Source organism: Apteryx rowi, unplaced genomic scaffold (assembly GCF_003343035.1).
Source record: "Apteryx rowi isolate R43461 unplaced genomic scaffold, aptRow1 scaffold_753, whole genome shotgun sequence".
NCBI lineage: Eukaryota > Metazoa > Chordata > Aves > Apterygiformes > Apterygidae > Apteryx > Apteryx rowi.
Genome location: NW_020451042.1, coordinates 217,790 through 237,361, shown reverse-complemented (window position 1 = coordinate 237,361; position 19,572 = coordinate 217,790). Strand labels below are relative to the sequence as shown.

At 57.4% G+C, this 19,572-nt stretch overlaps 1 protein-coding gene across 1 annotated transcript in view; it reads left to right on the top strand.

The window, feature by feature from the left end:
* BOP1 (block of proliferation 1) overlaps positions 1-19,572 on the top strand; it is a 66,301-nt gene that overhangs the window by 10,705 nt on the left and 36,024 nt on the right. The window contains exon 3 of the mRNA XM_026088150.1: positions 3,913-4,023. Within this exon, the coding sequence (XP_025943935.1) occupies positions 3,913-4,023 (111 nt within the window). The remainder of the gene's footprint in view (positions 1-3,912; positions 4,024-19,572) is intronic.

The following is a 19,572-nucleotide window of genomic DNA, read 5'->3' as shown; positions in this document are numbered from 1 at the left end:
AAGAGAAAGAGGATCCAACTGGGCCATTTAGATACTCTGATGGTTCTTCTACTGACTGGCAAATCGAGCAAGGGGCACCTCATAACCGATCCAGTTGGTCCGTGCAGCTGCTATTTAGAGCCTGCCTTGTTGGTCTTTCTGAGGCTTTCCAGTAGTGGTGCCATAGCAACGATAGTTAAATAAGCAGGACAAGGTTTATAGGTGGAGGTGGTATCTTTTATTGCACTAATTTACCTCGTTGGGGAATGTGGAAGAGCTTTGGGATGTACAAGCCTTCTTCAYTTCTGCTTCACACATTAAGAAGGGCCCATGTTCCTGAAAGTGTATTTCTTTTTCCCAGTGGTGCTAATTTGTAACTAAAGATATTGCCTCTCCTTTAGGACTCTTGCTGGCCTAAGGCTTTCTTCGCAGCCGGGTACGTGATGTACTTCTAGCAGCAGAACCGGGGAGAGCTGGCTCTGCTTGTGCGGGACAGCTATTAGCTTGCCCCGACCAAGCGCCGTGAGGCTCACACAGCTCAGCGCATGGCGCGTGTCCGTGATCGAGCGTGGTGTGTCCTCCATCCCTCACGCCTTTGTGACCGTTCGGCTTGCCTGGCTGAAAGCGGACTGCTCTGCGGATGTGGCCGTCCTCAAAGCCCACTGGCAGTCTTCTCCCTCCTCTTTTTGTGTGGCTGGTTTGCGTTTTAGTTTAGATTCGTCCTTTATCCTAGTTTCTCTGAACTCTTCTATTGAATTTACCTATTGGATTTTAGGGTGGAGGAACCCCAGCTGATCCACACATGGGGAACTGGGGGTGGATTTGGGAGGAAGGAGGTTACAGGTCTCACGAGTGTGGGAGGCCTCAATCTCTTTCTTCCATTATTATCCTGGCAGCAACTAAACATGGCATCTAGTCCTGCCTGTGCTGTGGAAAGCAGCCGGCTGCCCCAGGTTTCCCTGATTCGGTGGCCGCAACTGCCAGAAATCTGGTTGGGCGCTTGCTGCCAGTGGCACGTTTTCAGCGCTGGCTGCCGTCCTCTTTGAGCCAAGGTCTGGGAGCGTGCTAACTCCTGGAGAGCTGCCGACCGCTGGACGCCCGGGGGAGGCCAGGTGTCCTTGTCCCCAGCCCTGGCTGTGGCTTTGGCATCTGGAGGTGCCAGCAGCACCGTTTTGAGGGTTTCGCTGGGTTTTGCTGGGTTTCGCGTGCTGTGTTCGGCATTGCTTGCCGCCCTCTGGTGGAATAAGCCTTTCTGCGTCGGGCTGCCGGGAGCAGCCGGTTATCGATGGAATCGGAGAGCAAAGTCCTGGCTTCAGTCTTGTGTCTGAAGCAGAGCGCAGGCAAAGCTGGGGGGGCCGCAGTCCGTCGGTGGCTTCCCGGGCAGGCTGGGACCCAGCCACGCTAATGTCTGGCTGCAGGAAAAAAACTGTTGGAGCATTTCCATGCATCAAGATAAGTTTGCCTGGAAAATGCAGAGAGGTGTTTGAGATATGCCCGTGAGAGGAATGAATTGCGACTGCGCTCCACCGGTACCAAGTCTGGCGGCCACTGTGCTCCTAGTATCTTTTGCTTATCCTGAAGCCCCCTTGTAAGCCCTGTCCAGTTTAGACAGCACTTTTTCGGGTGAAATGGTCTCTCTTGAGCGTTTACTGCTTTCCAGGTGGTCTTTGATCAACTAATAGAGGGTGCTGGCTACACGACGGATGTCCTAGCTGGAGACTTTCTTATTTTCCTGGCAAGGCTTTTTGGAAGGGTTTGAACCTGCAGATATGCTTAATTCCCAGATGCCAGAATCTTGCCTGCCTTGCAGACGTGTCAGCTCAGGTAAATCTATTGCAAGTATCCTGGGCAAGGTCCTGGCTTGATGCCAGTCCTCAGAATGATCTCAGGACCTGGGCAGTCTGTGGGCTTCTGTTTTCTCCCTAACCGTGTGGGTTATTAGGCTGAGCACCACTGGGTCAAGAGCGGGAGTGCTGGAGTAGACTGCATGCCACCTCGTGGCACGGCCTTCGCTCTCAAAGACGGCTTTTAGTGCCAGCAACCCAGATTTGCAGCGCAAGATCCTTCTGCAGTCTCATCGTGGCGGTGGAGAGAGGGGGGAAATGAGAGGGAGAGATGGAAAACTCAAGTCCAAAGCCATTGTAGCGCCAAAAGCCTGGAAAAAAACTTATCTCCAATCTCCCTTTTTAAAAAATTTTTAATAAAGCCTTTTGTTTTTGCAGTAATCTCATCCTCTTGCCGGCCCAGTATTTTCCAGGCTCTCTCCCACCCCTCTCCCTGCGGCTCGGGGGAGCTGCGCTGGTGTGTACGTACAGCAGAAGGTGATCGCACACTGTGCAGATTTTACTGCTCCCGCGAGGGACGTTTTCTGGGGCTGTTTTTCCGATTATTTCATTGAATCCTGCGGTAAACCCGATCTAGCCAGGGTCCCCGTTCTCCCCCTACCCCCACCCCAAGTGGTGAAGGGGGGGGGAGAAAGAATCTCTTTTCCAGGGAAGGATCTGTAGTTTATTCGGCACCCACGCAGCAGGTCAGTGAGTGGGCGAAGTCTGATGTTCAGCGCTGTCTGGTTGCCCGTCTCTGAAGAAACAACTGATTCCTGCCCTAGGTGCACCCCGTGGGTTGTCTCTCTCTGACATGGGCAGAAGTGTGGCCTGTGGGTCCTGCTCTGGGGAAGCTCTGCATTGGTGCAAGAAGTGACCTGACCAGTGCAGATTCTGGCATGGGAGAAAACTGACGTCACCTGGGCAACGGAGGCTGAATTCAGCTCCCTTTAAGTACAGTTTATTCCACCGCTCCGAATGTGGGTGATGTCTGTTGGACACATCTGGCACAACATGTAATATATGTGATGATGAGAGTCTCTTCATCATGCTGATGTTGCTGTGAGAGCACTTCTGCCCTGGGGGTTGTGGCTGCAGCCTGTTCCTACCGTGTTCTTTAGATGGACCTCTTCCCAAGGAATTTGGGATTCAGAATGGTACCAACTGTGTCCATCACTTTGAAATCCACCAGTAACTAGGATTATGCAGCTGAGATAGTTATGCTTTACCAGTCTCAAATATGTTGTCCAGCAGCTCTAGATTTCTGAGTCCAAATGTGGTAGAGCCCGTCATTAGGTACTGACCTTTGCTGAAGTTGGCTCTGCTTTGAGCAGGAGGTTGGAGTAGAGACCTCCAGAGGTCCCTTCCAACACACATTTTTCTATGATTCCATGATCTGAGCGCGAATGGCTTCTGATGCAGTCCTTACCTCCTGAGCCCATAGCCTCACTGCAACCTAAACCTTGGCTGTTGACTCCTGYTCAGAGGAAGCAGTGTGACTGGGCAGTGCTTTCCCCATCCTGCCTGCCCTCGCAGGTTGTTGCAGCCTCTGCTCTGGTTGTTCCCTTGCACAGTCTCAGAATTAGTGGTGGTTGCTCCCAGGAGGGGCTGGATAGCAGTGGGGGGTGTCAGCAGCATGGAGCCCCAGGGGGAAGAGGGACACAGAGACTTGAAACAACTCTAGAACATGGCTGGGAAATAGAAGCTGCCAAGAGGGAGAACAATTTTGAGCCCGATAAGTGAGAATGCGATTCTTATGTGGGGTAAGCCAAGGAGCTGTCAGAGCGCTTCTCTCACGAGCTCTCCTCTGAACTGAGATGATTGACTTGCTCTCCTTGCAGTCCCAGGTGTGTAGAAGTACACACTGGTTAGTGAGCAGTTTCCTTCCTTCCTTCCTTCCCTCTGTGATGTGGTGGCCCAGAGGATCTCGGAGTGAGTACAGGGCTGTCRGGGCATGGAGTACTTCGTGGTGACCTTGGCAGCAGACTAGACATTGGTGGCAACTTCAGATTTCCTTGCCCAGCCAAAGTTCCTGCCATAGTGAACACAAAAACATAAAGGCTCACATGATGGGATCTTACTAAGTTAATTTTCTCTGTCTCTCTTTCAGGTCAAAGGGGCTCCTAGGAAGAGCAGAAACTTAGAGGCTGATYCAGCGTTGAAGGAAAACCAGCATCTGCTTCTTCAGAACGAATATGAGCAAGACAGCTCAGATGAAGAGGTAGGACCTATTGCAAGTTTTTTTTTATATATGCCTGGATATGAGAAGAGGGGTGATGGATTTTCCTCTCCATATTGGCTTCTGTGCAAACTCAAGGGGAGGGGAGTTATGCCGTGGGAATACGGTAAAATGATATTCATTGTCTCTAAACGGGAGTTACCAGACCTCRCTTTTGCAATAACGCGTAGCAGCCCAGATGCACCAAGTCAGGGCTGTTAAAGGACTGAAGGTCTTGTGCAGCTAGGCRGTAGCAAAAATGGGTAGACTGGTGGTTGGATGTCAATGCACCGGGGTGACAAAGAGACTCTTGATTGAAGGGATATCACTTGGGTAAGTCGCTTGGAGTGTTTGGAGTGGCTGAAAGAAACAGCGTGTCCGCCTTGGAAAGGATGGTGCTTCCCGCATGGGGACAGCGCCAAGCTGTCCTTGCTTCTCACACTGGCTGTCTTTGCCGACCTACAGCTGGGGCTTTCAGCCTAAGTGTGAAGAGATGGTTTCTTAAGGTGTTTATAAGGTGACTGAGTCTCACCTATGGTCTGTGGGGTTACATTCACTGTTCAGGGATCTGCTCTGCTGTTGGGGGGAATCTCACRGGGTTGCACACGTGAGGAAAGATTTGAAACTGCTTGTCCAGAAGAAAACAGGATCTCCACAATAAAGTGTTCCTGGGGTTTTGTTGTTCCAGACAAACTTGATTGCTTTTCTTAATCATCTGCTAAATCAATTAATGAGATTGGCATAGATCAACTGTTTCAGGAAAGCCCTGGGGCCAGGACAAAGGGATTGCCAAGGGCTGTGGGGGCGTTTGGATCTGGCCCCTGTTGCCAGGATTTAGGTTCACCTGAAAGGGTGCTGGGTTGTTGGGTCGCGCATGCTGCCTTGTACGTTACTTGGAAAAATGTTTGTGGAAGCCTTCTGGGCACTGGTAAGGAAGACTATTTCAGGCACTGTCCTCCTTGATTTTGGTAAAGTAGCAGATCACAAAAGAGCCTTTTTGACCAGGTAGATGAAAAACCAGCTYGTGCCTGCTGTGCATTGTAAGCTTACTGAAATGAAGAGCTTTGAAAGCTTGCTTGCACGTGGAACGTGGCTGCTGCAAAACGCCCACGTGGCCATAGGTATGGAGGGAACGTAAGGAGTAACTGCAGCGTAGCACCTGGGGATTGGGAAGGGAATGTACTGGGCTGGGATGTGAGCAGGACTCTTGGCTGAGCACCTGACTTTAGGATAGTTCTTTGGCATTATTGACGGTTCAGAGGGTTTAGACTTCTGTTTATTGGCGCTTCGAGGGATGTGTCTGTTCCTGTTTCGGTCCCAGCGGAGAGAAGGGGGAGGATTGGGTGCCTGCCGGCCTTTCTGGTCCAGCAAGGGCCCTAAAGGTTAGATGTTAGAGGCCCACCTGGGCTAGCGCTGGAGCTGCCGGCAGCCCCTGCCCCCGGGTCTGGAATAGAGATTTAGAGAGAGGGGAAATATATGACTATAGAAAACATACACTTGTGTAATGTCTCCAGCATAACCTAGGAAAAAAACCCTTTCATGCAGGAATTCAAGGTCTCTCTCTTTCCCCAGCTGGTCCTGTTTCAGGGCCCCTGTGGGGGGAGCGCTGATTCAGAACCTGTTGACATCAGAGCAACTTCCAGTGGCTTTGTTCCTTGTTTCCATCCCCCTGCCCCCTACTCTCTTTCTGTAATTGTATTTATCTCTCTTCCATAAGAACCCTGATGCTTCTGCTTCCTGTGGCTGGGATGCGCACACTGGATGCTTTGTATTCGCCTCCACAAGAAGTATTGCCCAGTGCTTGTCTATAGCTTTGTGTCTCGGTCGCCAAGAAGTGTTGGAAGGGGAGGGCAGCATCCACCCGTTCTGTTAGGGGTAGCACGGACAAGAGTGGGGCTGGGAAAATGCTTTCCTGCTGCGAGTAAGGTCTGTATTTTGCATTTTTCATTGTCTCATTTTTGTTGAGACCTACTTTGCGTCTCTGCATCTCATCCTAATTAAAGTCCTCATGAAATGTGACACTTCAGTGCGTTGCTGTTTAGGAGGGCACTGAAGATACATACTTCATCGCTCTGGGTCGTTGCTGCTGGTTGGAACGGAGAACAGCCCAGCTCCACCAACAGGCCCTGGCGCTTCTCCCACAGCTTGAGGTTTTGGTCAGCCTGGCCAGTGTGGAAACCGAGACGGCCAGTTTCGTTGCTTGGTGTCGTTTGGTTACCACCTCGCTCATCCCTTGTCGGGGAGGCAGCCGGGCTTGCAAGCCAGCTGTGTGTAAGGGGGATGGCCAGGCTTGGAGAAAGGCTTCCTTGCGCCGCTGGGCTTTGGAGGGTGTCTTTCCTGTGTCCTCCCACGTGCGCCGACCTGGTCACAAGTCTCACAGCTGGGTATGCTGCTTCACCGCCTCAAAACGAGATGCCAAACAGCAGTGTTTTGCTATGAGATCATGGGCTTGGCGTGGAACAGCTCCTCGATCTGCGATCGTTGCCTGTGGAGCGCTGAAATGCACCTTTCTGGGGAAGGTAGTGCGGTCCTTGAGGCTGTCCCGGGCTGCATGCCGTGGCCTGCGCTGGCATCCCGAGAGCGGAGCGGAGGGAGCGTGTGATGGCTGCATGGAGCTGGTGGCCACTGGCTTCGCTGGGCACCTGCAGCCCCTTCCTTTCCAAAGGGATTGGGGATCGCAGCCGTCGCCYGCAGCTGGGGGCAGCCAGCGGGGACAGCAGGGCTGGGATTTGGAGCTCCGCGGGGACACGATGCGGAGCTGCAAGAGCAGATCGTCCCTGGGCTCTGGTCAGTGCTGGGTGTTTTAGAGGGACATGCAAGAAATTTAGCGATGCCCAGGTAGAGATTTAATAACCCTGTGCTCCCTGACCTTATCTTTTCCCTTCCTCTCCATGWTGATTATCTCAGACCTGATTACTGTTATCTTTAATGATAGCGGTTCTCAGTGTTCTTGATAGGGAAGAGCACGAGGGGTTATTGCGTGCCGGGACATCCTGCAGCCGCGAGTCCCAGAGAAGCGCAGGTGCCTTCCCTGCCTCCTCTCCTGCAGGTAGTGCTGCTGGACGGCGCTCGGTGGAGAGGCCAGCCCGGAGCACCCCGGTGCGTGGCGTTCCCAGGCTGCCGTTCCCTGCGGAGTGGGAGTGCGGCTCCGGGGCGCCGTGGGTTGGTGCTGCAGCTGCGCGCTCGCCTCCCTGCTTCGCTTTGCCCCGTTTCGCGTGCAAACTTCGAACCAGGCGCCGACTTCGGCGGCTGGCCTTGCAGCTTGCCCCGCCGGCGTACTCCGAGCAGGGGCCGCGGGATCGCTCCCTAAAGCGGTGGCGGCCGGCGGCTGGTTGGGCAAACGCCCCTCCGCTGGGGCGGTCGCTGCCCCCGGGGCGAGCTGCTGCTGTTCGGGCTGTCATTCACCCAGCCGGCAGCTGGCTCCGAGCTCGCGCTCTCTCCCCTCTGCCTGTGCGTGGGCTTCGGAGCTCTTTAATAAAGAATAATAGCTCAGACCTGCTATGCCCCTGTGTTTAGCGCAGACTAAATTTCTTCTAGCTGTGCTCCTGCTCTCTTGGCAGCTGCCGGCGTTCAGCCTGGCCGGGCGCCCAAGCCGGTCTCTGCCGCGCGTTCTGAGAAGAGACACAACAAAATAAATTGGTTTCCTGGCCTGGCTGGGCCCCGTTGCGGAGGGGAGCCCGTGTCGCACGCAGGGCCCTCTCCCGCGGCGCCCTTTCCGGGCGGGYGGGCCGGCGAGCGGATGGCACGCGTGGAATAGCGCGAAAGCCCCCGGATGCGTCGGCCTCTCCCTTAGCAGGTCGGCGATTGGGCCGGGGCTCCTTGGGGAGGCCGGGCCCCACCTCCAGGCCCCCCAGCGATGCCTTCAACACTTGTCGTGTAGTCCAAGTGTCTCTTCCTCTTAGCCGTTCGGAGATGGATGGTCGTGAGCTGCAGAGGCTGTCAGGGCCTCGCTGGGAGGAAGCAGTTTGGGGCTTTTGTTTGGTTCTGTTTCCTCCCACAATGACTATTCCATATGTCAGTGGATAATGAATGAAGGCGCGTTGAGTGCTCCTCAGTGAGCTGACGGCTGTTCCAAGCCCACTTCCCTCCTCCGCAGCGCAGCTGACCCGGACGGGGGGAGCGCGCAGCGGCTGGCCGGGCTGAGGGAGCTCTTCTTTCAGTAGCTGATTAGCCAAGAGAGAAAAAAAATCCTTCAGAATGTGCTGCTGGCAGACAGCTCCTTAAACTCATCGCTCCGTGTGTGTGCGCGCCTGTGCGTGCGCTTCCTGACCTGCTTAGCTCCAGCAGATGCTCCAGGCTTCCCACTTGCAAGCTGCATTAAGCGCTTAGCAAATCTCCCCCGCAAGCGTGGCTGGAGGGGCAGCCGCGCGCTCGGCCCCGCGGGACGGCCGCAGAGGTGCGAGAGGAGCGGCTGCGAGGAAGCCGTGATTCGGCCTCGGAGGTGGAAGGGCAGCCGCGCAACCGGGATGGCGTTGAGCCTGGTGGAGCCGGCAGAGGAGGCACTGAACGGGCTGCTTCGCCTCTGGCTCTCTCCTGGCAGGGTGGCAGCAAGGTCAGGGCTCCCTTGCTCCGCTCTCCGCCCTCGTGGCGGTGCGGAAACGTTCCCAGCAGGTGCCCCAGGGCAGAGCGAGGAGGAGCTCCGGCCTCAGCCCGCTGCTCCAAGGCTTCCCGTAACCACCGCCGTGCCCGGAGCCAGAGGCGTCCCCTCCAGCTCGCCCCGGAGGAAGAGCGTGAGAGCAGGTTCCCAAATCGGCTCTGCTGCTCAGCCAGCAAGTGCTCCTGCTGGTGAATTCAGTACTTTTTATTTTCCTTCCCTTTGCTGTTGAGGGGAAGGTACGTCCTAGTATTGCTGTTTCCTTTCCAAAATGTGCCTGTTCCCATCTCTGGGAATACCGATGCGCTGCAGTTGTTTCATGTACTGGGAAGAAAGTCAGGTAGGGAGCTTTAGAGGGATCCTGCAAATAGAGGTGAAGAGACAGCTCTAATCCGCGTTTGTGTGTGCTAAAGGACGTGGTTCTAGGGGCGACGCGGGCTCCTCCATACCTTCCTGGGCTCTCAACTGACCAATCACTCAAGGAAACAAAATTCCTTGGAAAGTACTTGGTGAAAGTTTCTGATCCCGTGCCCGACGTTTGAAATGGGATGGAAGAAGAAAAAGCACTGAAAGCATCATTATACACCATCAGTGAGATCCTCTAGCCTGCAATGCCATGCTCCATTTCCATTATTCCATTTTGAAAAGTCATAGGGAGGGAAAAAAAGGAGTTCCAGAGATGGATAGCAAGGATAAGCGAAGGTCGGGGCAGGGGGGAGGAATCTACGGATGAAGAGGCATAAAAAAGACGAGATTTATGTAATTGGGAGATGAAGTGGAGTCTGAGAGGACACGATAACAGGGCGCAGAAGGTTGCGCGAGGGGATATTGGACAAGAGGAAGGGCAGGAGCTTCAGAAGGGACACGTGCGCCGTGCAGACCTATCGTCTTACGCACCACCGGTCCGTGGAGTTTGTAGCCACGAGGGGCTGGTGTCGCCGAAGGCTCTGCAAATGGTCAGGTTTGCAGATGCTGATGTGAGTAGCGAGAGCATCYGGAGTTGCAGTGTTTTAAAATAAAGCATTGGCATTCTTAGGACCTCCTGGATCAAAGCGTGAAATGGTCCCTGGGCAGTGTGCCCCCAAGAAGTCCACCACGCCGTGCCTGTGCCGGGGCTGCCGGAGCCCCGACCGGGCATGGGGACTCTTCCTAGGACGTCGCGCACCTGTGAGGGGACAGAAAGAACGAGGCCGGGGGCTCTCTGGGCGCTATTTCACCCTTCCCCTTCCGCTCGCAGAAGGGAGGGAGGTCTCTGACGTGGTGTTTGCAGCGATTCTCTCTCCAGCCAGTCTCGTCCAACTTCAGGCGTGTGCCAGCCGCCCAAGGTGGTCTTCTCCGCTGACTACGGCATCCGGATTCGCTGCGGGTTTCCCGACCCGGGGCCTCGTGCGGGCTTGTGCAGCGGCCTCAGCAGCTGCGTCTTCCCCCTTTTAGGTGCCAGTCGGACAGAGAAAGAGGGAGCCCGAGGCTCGGTTCGAGCCCCTGGTCTGTGGTCTTTCTCTTTGCTCCCTGTTTGAATGGGGAAGAGGGGGAAGGTTTCGGGACCAGCTCCGTGCCTGCGTTTGGAGACGCAGCGCTGGACTCTGGGTCCAGCAAGAGGGGAAATTTCGGCAGCTGCGAGTGGCTCGGGCACTCGGGTTTCTAGCTTTTGCAGCCAGGACGGAAAGTTTCTGTGCGTAGCGTGTGTGTTCGAGGGCGGGGGGCCGGGGCCGGAGCCGCAGGATTGCCGGCGCGGAGGCAGGCCTGCTCCCTACGCTGCCGCCCGCGCGCGGCATCGTCCCGGCTGCGATCCGGCCTCGCCGGGCTGGCATCTGCGAGTGGAAACTCGGGCTGGCTCCGTGCTGCTGCTGGCATGGTTTCGAGGTGCGGGACCTTCCACCGCAGGCTTGCTGGCGAGGCTTTCCCTCCAGGTCAGGATTAGGAAGACCTCAAGGTCCGGGCTAGACGGGTAGAGAGCACAGGGAAAAGCCACCAATTAACTGGTGCTGATACAATCATAAAAAAAGAGCTAAATGACTCTGTCTTTTGGCTGCCCCAAACTTGATATTTAAAGCGTTTGTAAAGCAGCTCAGTTGGGGCAGGAAAGACTTTTTCCTTCTGGAAGGAATGACATCACCGAATGCATTTAAACGATCAGGTCTCTGACCCAAGGAGAGCGAGAAACCCACAACAACTTTCGGCTGATGAGTGGAAACTTTTCTTTCTTTCTTTTTTTTTTTTCTTTCCATTTACTTTCCCCCTCTGTGCGCTGGGTCTGCGCGCGGCTGCGTCTCAGCTTACGGCTCGTCCCTCTCGGAGGGAGCCGACTTCTCCCCCTCGCAGGCTGCCGCCCTCTCGGCCCGGCTGGCGCGGCGCGGACAGGCAGAGCGACCGCTGCGAGGAGACGGGCCCGGCCGGGGCTGGAGGACGGGGACCTCCTTCGCCTCCCTGCGATCCCGCTTCATCCACGGAGGATTGCCCCGCCGGCGCGCCAAGCTCCACGGGATACCGAGCCGTTCGTGCCGCAGCCTGGCCGCCGCGTGCCTCGCTTCAAAGCGGGACCCTCGGCCAGGCGCGCGGGCGTTTCGGTCGCCTGCAGCCCGGCCCCCCAAGTCCGGGTCCGCTGCTCCGTCGACCCCAGCTCAGGTGCCGGCCTCAGCCTCTCTCCTCTGGAAAGGAAGGTGAACGCCCGGGCTAAGGGGGACGTGGATCGGCGGGCCTGAGTTGCTGGCCTCCGTTCCAATGTCCCACCTCATTAGGCTCGATTCCGTTCTGGGTACACCAGGACGTGCAGAGGAAGCAAGAGGCTGTTTGGCCAGTTCAGGGAGCTGAGCTGGATCGCGTCGTTAGTCCAGGGCTAACGCTCCAGCCCGGAGATTGCTTCCCCCAAGCTGTAGTGCTCCAAGCAGATATTTTCTGCCCATTTAAACGATCCGTGCTGGGGTTTGCTACCTGAGATGCAACGCATCTCCAGTGGGAAGGCTTTGCAAATCTGTTTTCCGCTACTGGCTACAGTGTGCAGTGCTTCTTGCCCCGGTGCCCACATAGGACCCTCCAGCTCCTGCTCGCCAAGCGCTTGTTGCTGTCACGCCTCTCGGCTGACGGTGGTTTTGCCTGTGCTGCCTGTACAGCGCCTGGCGCGGAAGCGGGAGGCCCTTGCTGACGGTATAAACAGTGCTCCTCCACGCGGTGGCTGCAAGGAGAGGGCTTGTGCACTGAGTTTTGCTTGGCTTTTGTAGCCCCAGSCATGTCAGTGGCGCTGGGGAGCTGTTTGGGAAGATTCCTGGTTTTGCTGTGGTGGCTGTTGATTCCTAAGCTAGTGTTCAGAAATGTGGGCTTCTGTCTGTGGAAGGCTTTTTGCAGACTGCTGTTTCGCCGCCAGGCTCGGGGCTGATTGTTCGCTCCCGAGGGAGCTTCCGAGTGGCCTGTGCGCTGCTAGGATTCCTCTGAGCTCACGTCAGCTGGGTGTATCTAAAGCTTAGATGTGAGGCCAGAAAGGAGATACTTTGGAGCTGGCAAGAAAAGGAAAGTGTCCAGACAGTCACGGCTTTTGGGAAGAGAGGCTCATGAGTCAAGTGAAAAACAGCATGAGCACTCTTATTTTCCTGAGACATGTATTGTGGAGCATGGGCAGACTGCTTGGGGGTACTACCATAGAGCGTGGAAATAATTATTTGGACTTTGCCTTCAGAGAGTTGTGCTTTRAGAAGGCTGTTAACAGGAAAAATAAAAAGCCCAAACTCCTAAACAGTAAACAAACTTGATAAAATAGCTAATGATTCGGTGCCAGTAAGAGGAAGACAAAAAAACCCAAACCRARCCAAMCCAAACCAAACCTGAAAAACAAGTGCTGATTAGCCTTGCTACCATGGCTTTAGTTTTTTCCTTGATGCTGCCTAAAGATACTACAGAGGCACCGATAGCGACAACCAAGTGGAAACGTGGCCCAGTTGACCTCGATGAGGTTGGGCTTTCAACTGTGAAGCACACAAAGGTGACGTTGGAATAGGTGGATGGATGTGGAAGTCATGCAAGTCACTATGGGACAAGCTTTGGGACTTGCAGCTGTGACAGACCTGCGTGCAGTAAGCACACGGAGTTGGTTTTGGTTTTTTTTCAGGCAGAAAGAGAAACGTTAAAAGTCGTGGCAAAGGGAAGTTTGTGGATGCCTGTTGAATTAAAATCCTCCTTTAAAGCAAGCCAGGTCAGTTTGTAAATTCCTAACGGTCTCCTGGGGAAAAGACCGGAGACCTGCACTCAGCGGGCGAAGCCGTTAAAGCAGAACTTGCAGGTGAGCAGAAGGGGTCACCTCGGAGCTGGGGGGCTGCACGGAAAGTGGAGCTGTGAGCTTGGCTAATGGTTCCAGCCTGCCCTCGCCTTCCTGGGAGGCTCCACGCAAAGTCTGCACCTCGTTTTCCCCTCCGTGAGATGGGCTAATACTTCCCCCTGGTATCTTGCCTCTTAGGTTCTGGCTTTGGGACCAGAAACTTCTCAGGTTTGCCATTGCCTGTGGTCTTTGGGTGCTGTCGTAATCGCAGGAAGAAAGGATCCTGTCCTACGCAGGCAGGCTGTTAGCTTGGCCGCTTTGCCGTCTCGCTGGGGGAACGAGTGCCTGCTCCTAGCAGCCATGGGCTGCTGGTATCTGGCTCTAAGCAGCGATGTTACTTCATTACTCCCTAATGTCCCGGCTGGGTTTGATGTAGCTGCCTCGCGGCTAGCCTTCAGCCRCTTTTCAGTCCGGATCTTACAGACCTGAGTCTGGTCTCTCTCGTTCCTGTCACTCACGGTTCTCTCTCAGGCTGGCCTCACTGATTCTTTTTTTTCATCTCTTCCTATTCAGTAGCACAGCTTGTCCAAAAAACACTGCTCAACTTAACTTCAATTCCTGGAAAAACTCTGGAACAAAATAATCAAGCCATTTGCAAACCTCTGGAAGATAGCAAGGGGACTTGTAACTGCCAACATAGACAAGTCTGTCAAAACAATCTAACTTCCTTCTACAAGAGGGGAGCAGCTTCTGATGGGGCGATGTGGTAGGTGTCAGTGATCTGAGGCTCGGGAGCCTTCTGGCATTGCCTCGCATGCCTGTTTCCTTGGCTGCCTGGGGGAGTCCAAGTGAAACTTCTGCACATGGGTGCCCAGCTGGCGTTGACTGTTCTGAGGATACGAGCTTGCAGGGTGTGTGGTTGAGGTGGAAAGATGCGTTCTGTGGTTCTGCCAAGGTCTGCACTTGTCCTACACCTGCGTCTTGACTTTCATTGATGACTTGCACGGTAGAGTGGAGAGCGTGCTTGTTAAATGACGCGTTGCTAAATGGGTAAGGGATATGGTGGAGGACAGCAAGTGCCAGCTGCACCAGTACGAGATGTGGTGCTGCTGCCAGGTGGATGGTATTCCTGCAAAGGAGAATACAGCTGATCGTGAGCAAAAGCTTCGCGCTGTTGTGAAAAAGGCAAATGCTGAACAAAGCTCTCTGACCAGACTTGTGCTGCGGCGCCCGCACGGCATTGCCAAGGTCTTGTCTGGGGAGGGTGTCCAGCGCTTCCCTCCGAGAAGAGAGCAGCCTAATCAAGAGAGCGCAAAAGGTGAACGTTGAGAAAGTTCCCCCTTGTGTTTTGATCAAAGGTTTTTACCCTGAAGGGAAGATGGCCAAGAGGAATAAGCTACTCTCCATGTCTCCCGTGGCATAAGAAAACCTGGCTTAAATTGCAGCGACAGGGTTCAGTTCAGATGCCTGGGGAAACCATCCCACAATAAGGATTGTGAAGCAGTGGGAGAGACTGCGGCGAGGAGGAGAGGTGAGGCTGACATGCCCTTCGGTCGGAGCAGAGGGAGCATCCGTCTCCCGGGGGCGCTGGGACCCTCTGCCCGCAGGGTTTTGTGGCTTCCCTCCAGCTCCSACCCCAAGAGGAACGAACAATCCCAGGCAAGGAGTCGTTCCCCTTCTTTGCCTGCTGCTCGTGTGTCTAGGCCCAGCCGGTGAGCTGGGGAGCGCGCGTGGATCTCTGCTCCGCGGACACCCGCCTCCTTGTGTGTTGCCTGTGAGTTGCTGAAGATGGTTGAGGAGTAGGACGGAAAAGGGTGAAGGAGACTGGTCACGTCTGTGGGAGCAGACGAAGCAAACGGGTTTGCGTGCTCCTGTGCGTTCCCTGACGTACTCGGTCAAGCCCCACGCTGTTGTCTTGTGCCCTCCCTCTGTGCAGCAGTTGCCGCTGCTACGTGGGCTTTCGTTTAATCCCAATATGGAGCATTTGGGTTGTTTCCTCTCAAGCAGAGCTAAGGGTATGGAGCGTGGCTGTTAAACTGGGTGATTAATGAAGGTAGATTTGGAGGGACGCTCTTCCTTGGCCGTGTTCATTGCCTGGGCCAAATTCAGCAGCTGCTGGCTCTGCTGCAGGGATGGTATCGGGCTGCCAGGAGCAAACCCTGGGTTTCTGAGAGCCCGCAGGGGCTGTGCACACTCAGACCTCCTTATTCCACCCCCCGGAAGAAGTGGTTAGCAAGAAAAAACTTTAGAAGGACCTTTTGGCCTGTAGTCGGACGGGATGCTGAGGACGTTCCTGTAACCCGGACGTGGGGACAGGCCTGGCGTACCAGGGCTTGTCCTCCCCTGGACCATCCCCGGAGAGGAGGGCAGGTTCTCCTCCCGACCAGAGCAGCTGTGTGTGTCTTGGCAAGGAGCTGGCTCCCRTGCGCGTGCTCTTCGGAGGCAGGAGGTGTCTCGAGAGCGGAACCGAGGGCTCTGCAGCCCTTTGGGCCTGCTCCTTCCCAGCCAGAACTAGGAAGCCCTTCGAGGGTGGCGCGGGGCCGGCGTGAGCGTGATGGCCTGTGCAGGCCCTTCTCCTCCAAGCCCGGCCTCTCTGCTTGGTGCCGGCGCGGCACCCGCTCCCCGGCGCTGCCTGCCGGAGCCCCGCGCTGCCGCATTCCAGCCCCTGCAGTAGCAGCGCTGCCGGGGCCGAGGCGCGATCCGATCGGAAGCCGTGGCCTGTGCCTGCGCTCGCCTCCGGGGCCCGGCTGTAACTCTAGAGCGTGCAGGGACTCTGCCGAGCGCCTGTTTGCGTGTCCGGGAACCACGCTCCGCTTTGCTCCTCAGCCAAGCGCCATTAATGGCTTCTACTGGCTACCGAACTGACAGCTGCCAGAAGACTTGGCCTCAGCCCCCTGCTCCCAGAGCGTGTCCCCACTTCCCTCTGCATCCCACCCCCAGCTGCAAGGCTCGCTAATAAGTCTGCTCTCTGGCAGAGGGGTTCTTTCTCATGTTTCCTAAACTCCGGAGCAATCCTTCTTTGTTTAGGAAAGCGCCTCTCCTGATTCCAGCAGTATCTTGAAAATCATTCACGGCCGAGGCTCCCCAATGGGCTCCCGGCGTGCCGCTGCGTTGCCCTTCCAGCCGGGCTGGAAGGTCAGGCTCCCGCGCGCTCCGCTCTCCCCTGCCTCCCCGGCTGCCGGCGGCAGGAGATTGACCCTGAACCCCCTTTTCGTTCGCCTGCCCCCGCACAAGTGCGTCCCGTCTCTTTCCTCTTCCAGCGTCAGGTTTTCCTACCACATCGGGTTTTCCCATTACATGTTACTGCTCAGGCGTAGTGGATGTGGGTGACAATCAGACACTTTATTTCGTAGGAAAGCGAGTCCATCTGCTTTCAAGAGGAGAGCGTCCCTTCCCTCTGATGGGCTGCTGATGAAAGTCGGGCCTCCTTCCGGAGCGAGAGTCGGATGGCAGGAGGGGGAGGAGACGCACGGAGAACTTGCTTTGGGGAAATATTTCTTTAAGGGACTTGGGAGTCGTTAAAACCTGTCTTGCTTTTTCTTAATGGCTGCGGCTTGTGGAAGGCAGGCCCGGGGTGGCGGAGGGGAGGCAGAGACATCCCGCGCTGCGGGAGATGTCTTCTGGGATCCCGAGCGTGCCTTGGGGAGCCGTGGCCTCCGCAGCTCCCTGGCGGGGAGAGGAGGATCCTTGGCGGCGGCGCTAACCCCTGTCTGGAGCTTTTTATCTCCCGCAGGTTCTCCTGGGCTTGAACTTGGGCCCTGTCAAAGTCTGAACCACAAAGTCCCGTGAGAGGGAAGCGACTCCCTGGGCTACCGTAGGGAAGCGGGTGCGAACGGCAGGGCCTGGGTCCGCGTGCTGCGGCGGGGAAGCGCCTTGCTGAGCCGCTGCCGTGAGCGAGGAGGAGAAACGCCGGCTCCTTCCCGGAGGCTGACGCGGCTTTGATGGCGTGCTCGGTTTGTCCCTGCTGCCGTTYGGGAGGCTTGTGCTGAGAGCCAGCCTGGGCGGGAGGCCAGGGCGGGAGCACCTTGAGATCCTGGCCACCGCGCTCAGGACACACTAGATTTACTTCTCCGTACAAAGGAAATCGCGGAACGGGAGCCCTCCCTTCTGCGAGGGGAGTTTTGGCGAGCAGCGGAGCTGAACCGGCAGCGCAGCCCCCGAGCCTCTCCGACCGAAGCGTCGCCTTCTAAAGAGGGGGAGAGCAGCAGGGGCTGCTCGCGCTCTCTGAAGCACCAATATTTTATCCGCAAGCATCTGGAGGAAGGGCTCTTGGCTGCAGTAACAGACCATATCTTGCCTTTGGTAAGAGCTGAGCGGCCAAAGACCCTGGGAGAAGCCGGCTGCTGTGCAGTTGCGACGCTTATTGTGCCTCTCGTTGCCCTCTCTTGCCAGAGAGCTTGTTTTCTCGTGCTGTTCCCGTTTGCCTAGGTCGCCCCAGGGATGTTGGTCTCCTTCCTGTTCTGCGGGTGTTTGACTTGCAGGCGCTCGGCCGTTCGCCACGTCCGAGATGAATCGCCTTGCAGCGATGCGTGGAGCCGCGGGGCGCGCGGCCGTGGCGCTGTCCTGCTGGGAGCTGCCGCTCGCGCCGCGTAGAGCCGCGACGAGCCCCCGCAGCCTGCAACGGCGTGACCCGGCTGGGGGCGAGAGCAGGGCCCCCCCCCCGCCCCCCCCCGTTTGCCTGCTGACGGGCAGGGGCTGCGGGACTGCCGGGGCTGCGGGGAGCGACAAAAGGGGACGCAAACCGAACGCACCTGGCTTTGGCCCGTTCTCCCCTAGATGCGAGCTGACGGGCAGGGGCTGCGGGACCGCCGGGGCTGCGGGGAGCGACAAAAGGGGACGCAAACCGAACGCACCTGGCTTTGGCCCGTTCTCCCCTAGATGCGACGTAGCGCGTGACCGAACCTGGTGATATGACCGGGACGGTGTGGGGGAAACCATCCTGGGGGGCAGAGGAAAGGCAGAGGGAGCTGCGGAGGCTCTGGCCCCGTCTTCTCCCGTGCGCCGCGGTTTGCAGTGCGGAGAGGGAGGCCAGCACGGTGCGGGCTGGAGCGGGAGCCCTCCCTGAGCTCCAGAGCTCTCCCGCTCTCCAACGCCTTCTCCCCGCAGTCGGCGCGTCACCCCTAGAGATGCAGAGGAGCCGCCAGGGCCGARCAGGGCCTTGCTCGGGCCGGTGCGGCGGTGATCGCTCGGCTGTAGCACGCTTCCGTGCTCTTGGCTGGGCCGCGGTACCTCCCTCTGCTCGCTCTCCGCCACCCGGCAGGAAATCTCTCTTTAATAGGCTATTCAGAGGAACGGGGCCGTGTTTTCCTAAGCGGGAGGAATGTTGACATGGAAGACTCTGCTGTTTCTTGCTGGCAGGTCCCCGGGAGCAGCAGCGCTGGATCGCGGGCCGCGGAGCTGGGCCGGGCGAGGAGGGGGCGGCGGGGGAGCGGGGTGCAGGTGCATCTCTCCGGCGTCGGGCGGCGAGAGGGCTCTCCGCAGCGTCTGCCAGACCCGCCACCTGGTGTCCTGCGGGGAGGGTTCTCCTACGGCTGCTTTTCATCCCGTTACGGCTCTGCTCCCGGACAGCTGGGAGAGAGGGTGCCGGGGGGGATTTTGCTGGGCACAGTTAACACCAGCCGGAGTAAGGAGCCCACGTGTGCCTGGCGCGCTCGCTCTCTTCTCCCGGCAGAACATGGCTAGCGGGGCGGCAGAAGCTCCCTTAGAAATGGGGAGCCTGCGCTCCCGAAAGGTGCTTGAGAGGTGGGGAGAGGCGGGCGGAGGAAGCCGCCGAGCCCCAGGACGCAGCCCTGCGGCCCCGTCTGTCCCGCACCCCCCTTGCCCCGCTTGGGAAGGCGCCGAGGCAGGGGGCCCGGGCTCTGCCTCTGCATCTCGTAATCTTTAACGAGCCGGGCCTGCTCCGCACAGAAGCGAGATGTGGGCGGCTCCTTTATACGGCAGCGCTTGGCCCCGGGGAGGGGGGGGCTGTTCGCRGGCCAGCGCGCGGCTCTGGGACGAGGCGGCACCTCCCGGCGTCGAGCAGCGCTTCGGGTCAGCCTCGGCCAGCGCCCTCGGCGCCTGGAGGCAGCAGAAGGTGCGCGGGGCACCWCTTGCCCTCGGCTGGTGCTGGGAGCGCTTGTGGGGCAGCTTGCGAACGTGCTCGGCTCAAAACCAGTGCAGGTTCCACCATAAAATTACCTGTTCGGTGTGGTTTTCTCTTCCCCCGCCTCTGCTAGTGCATCTCCATGGCCTCCCCTCCCGGAGAGCTGCTCCCCACCTCGAGCTGAGCTCCTCTCTGCCACGCTGCGCTGTCGCCCACCAGGCCAAAGAAGACCATGGCCCTGGACCGGCCAGGGGGCACAAGGACAAGTCACCCCCTTCCCCAGTGCCCTTGGAGCAGCAGGAGGCCTTGGTGGACAGAAGCTGGCTCCAGCCGTGAGCTCTCCTGCACCATCTCCACCATCTCTGGTGGGCGAGCGAGCTGGGGAGAGGTTTCTGCCCCCTTTCCTCACCCCTCTCCCTGCTGACAGCAGAACCAGCCCTTTCCTGCTCCCGTTGCTTGCGGGAGATCGAAGCAGCCCCTCTCCGGGGAGCAGGGCTCCGGATCTCGCCCGGCTGCACGCCGTCGGCCCCCGTGGCAGCAGCAGGAGATCCTCCCGGTGCTCAGCTCGCAGCTCGCCGGGCAGAGTGCCCAGGAAGAGCGGGGATGCCTGCACCCCCCCCCCCCCCCCCC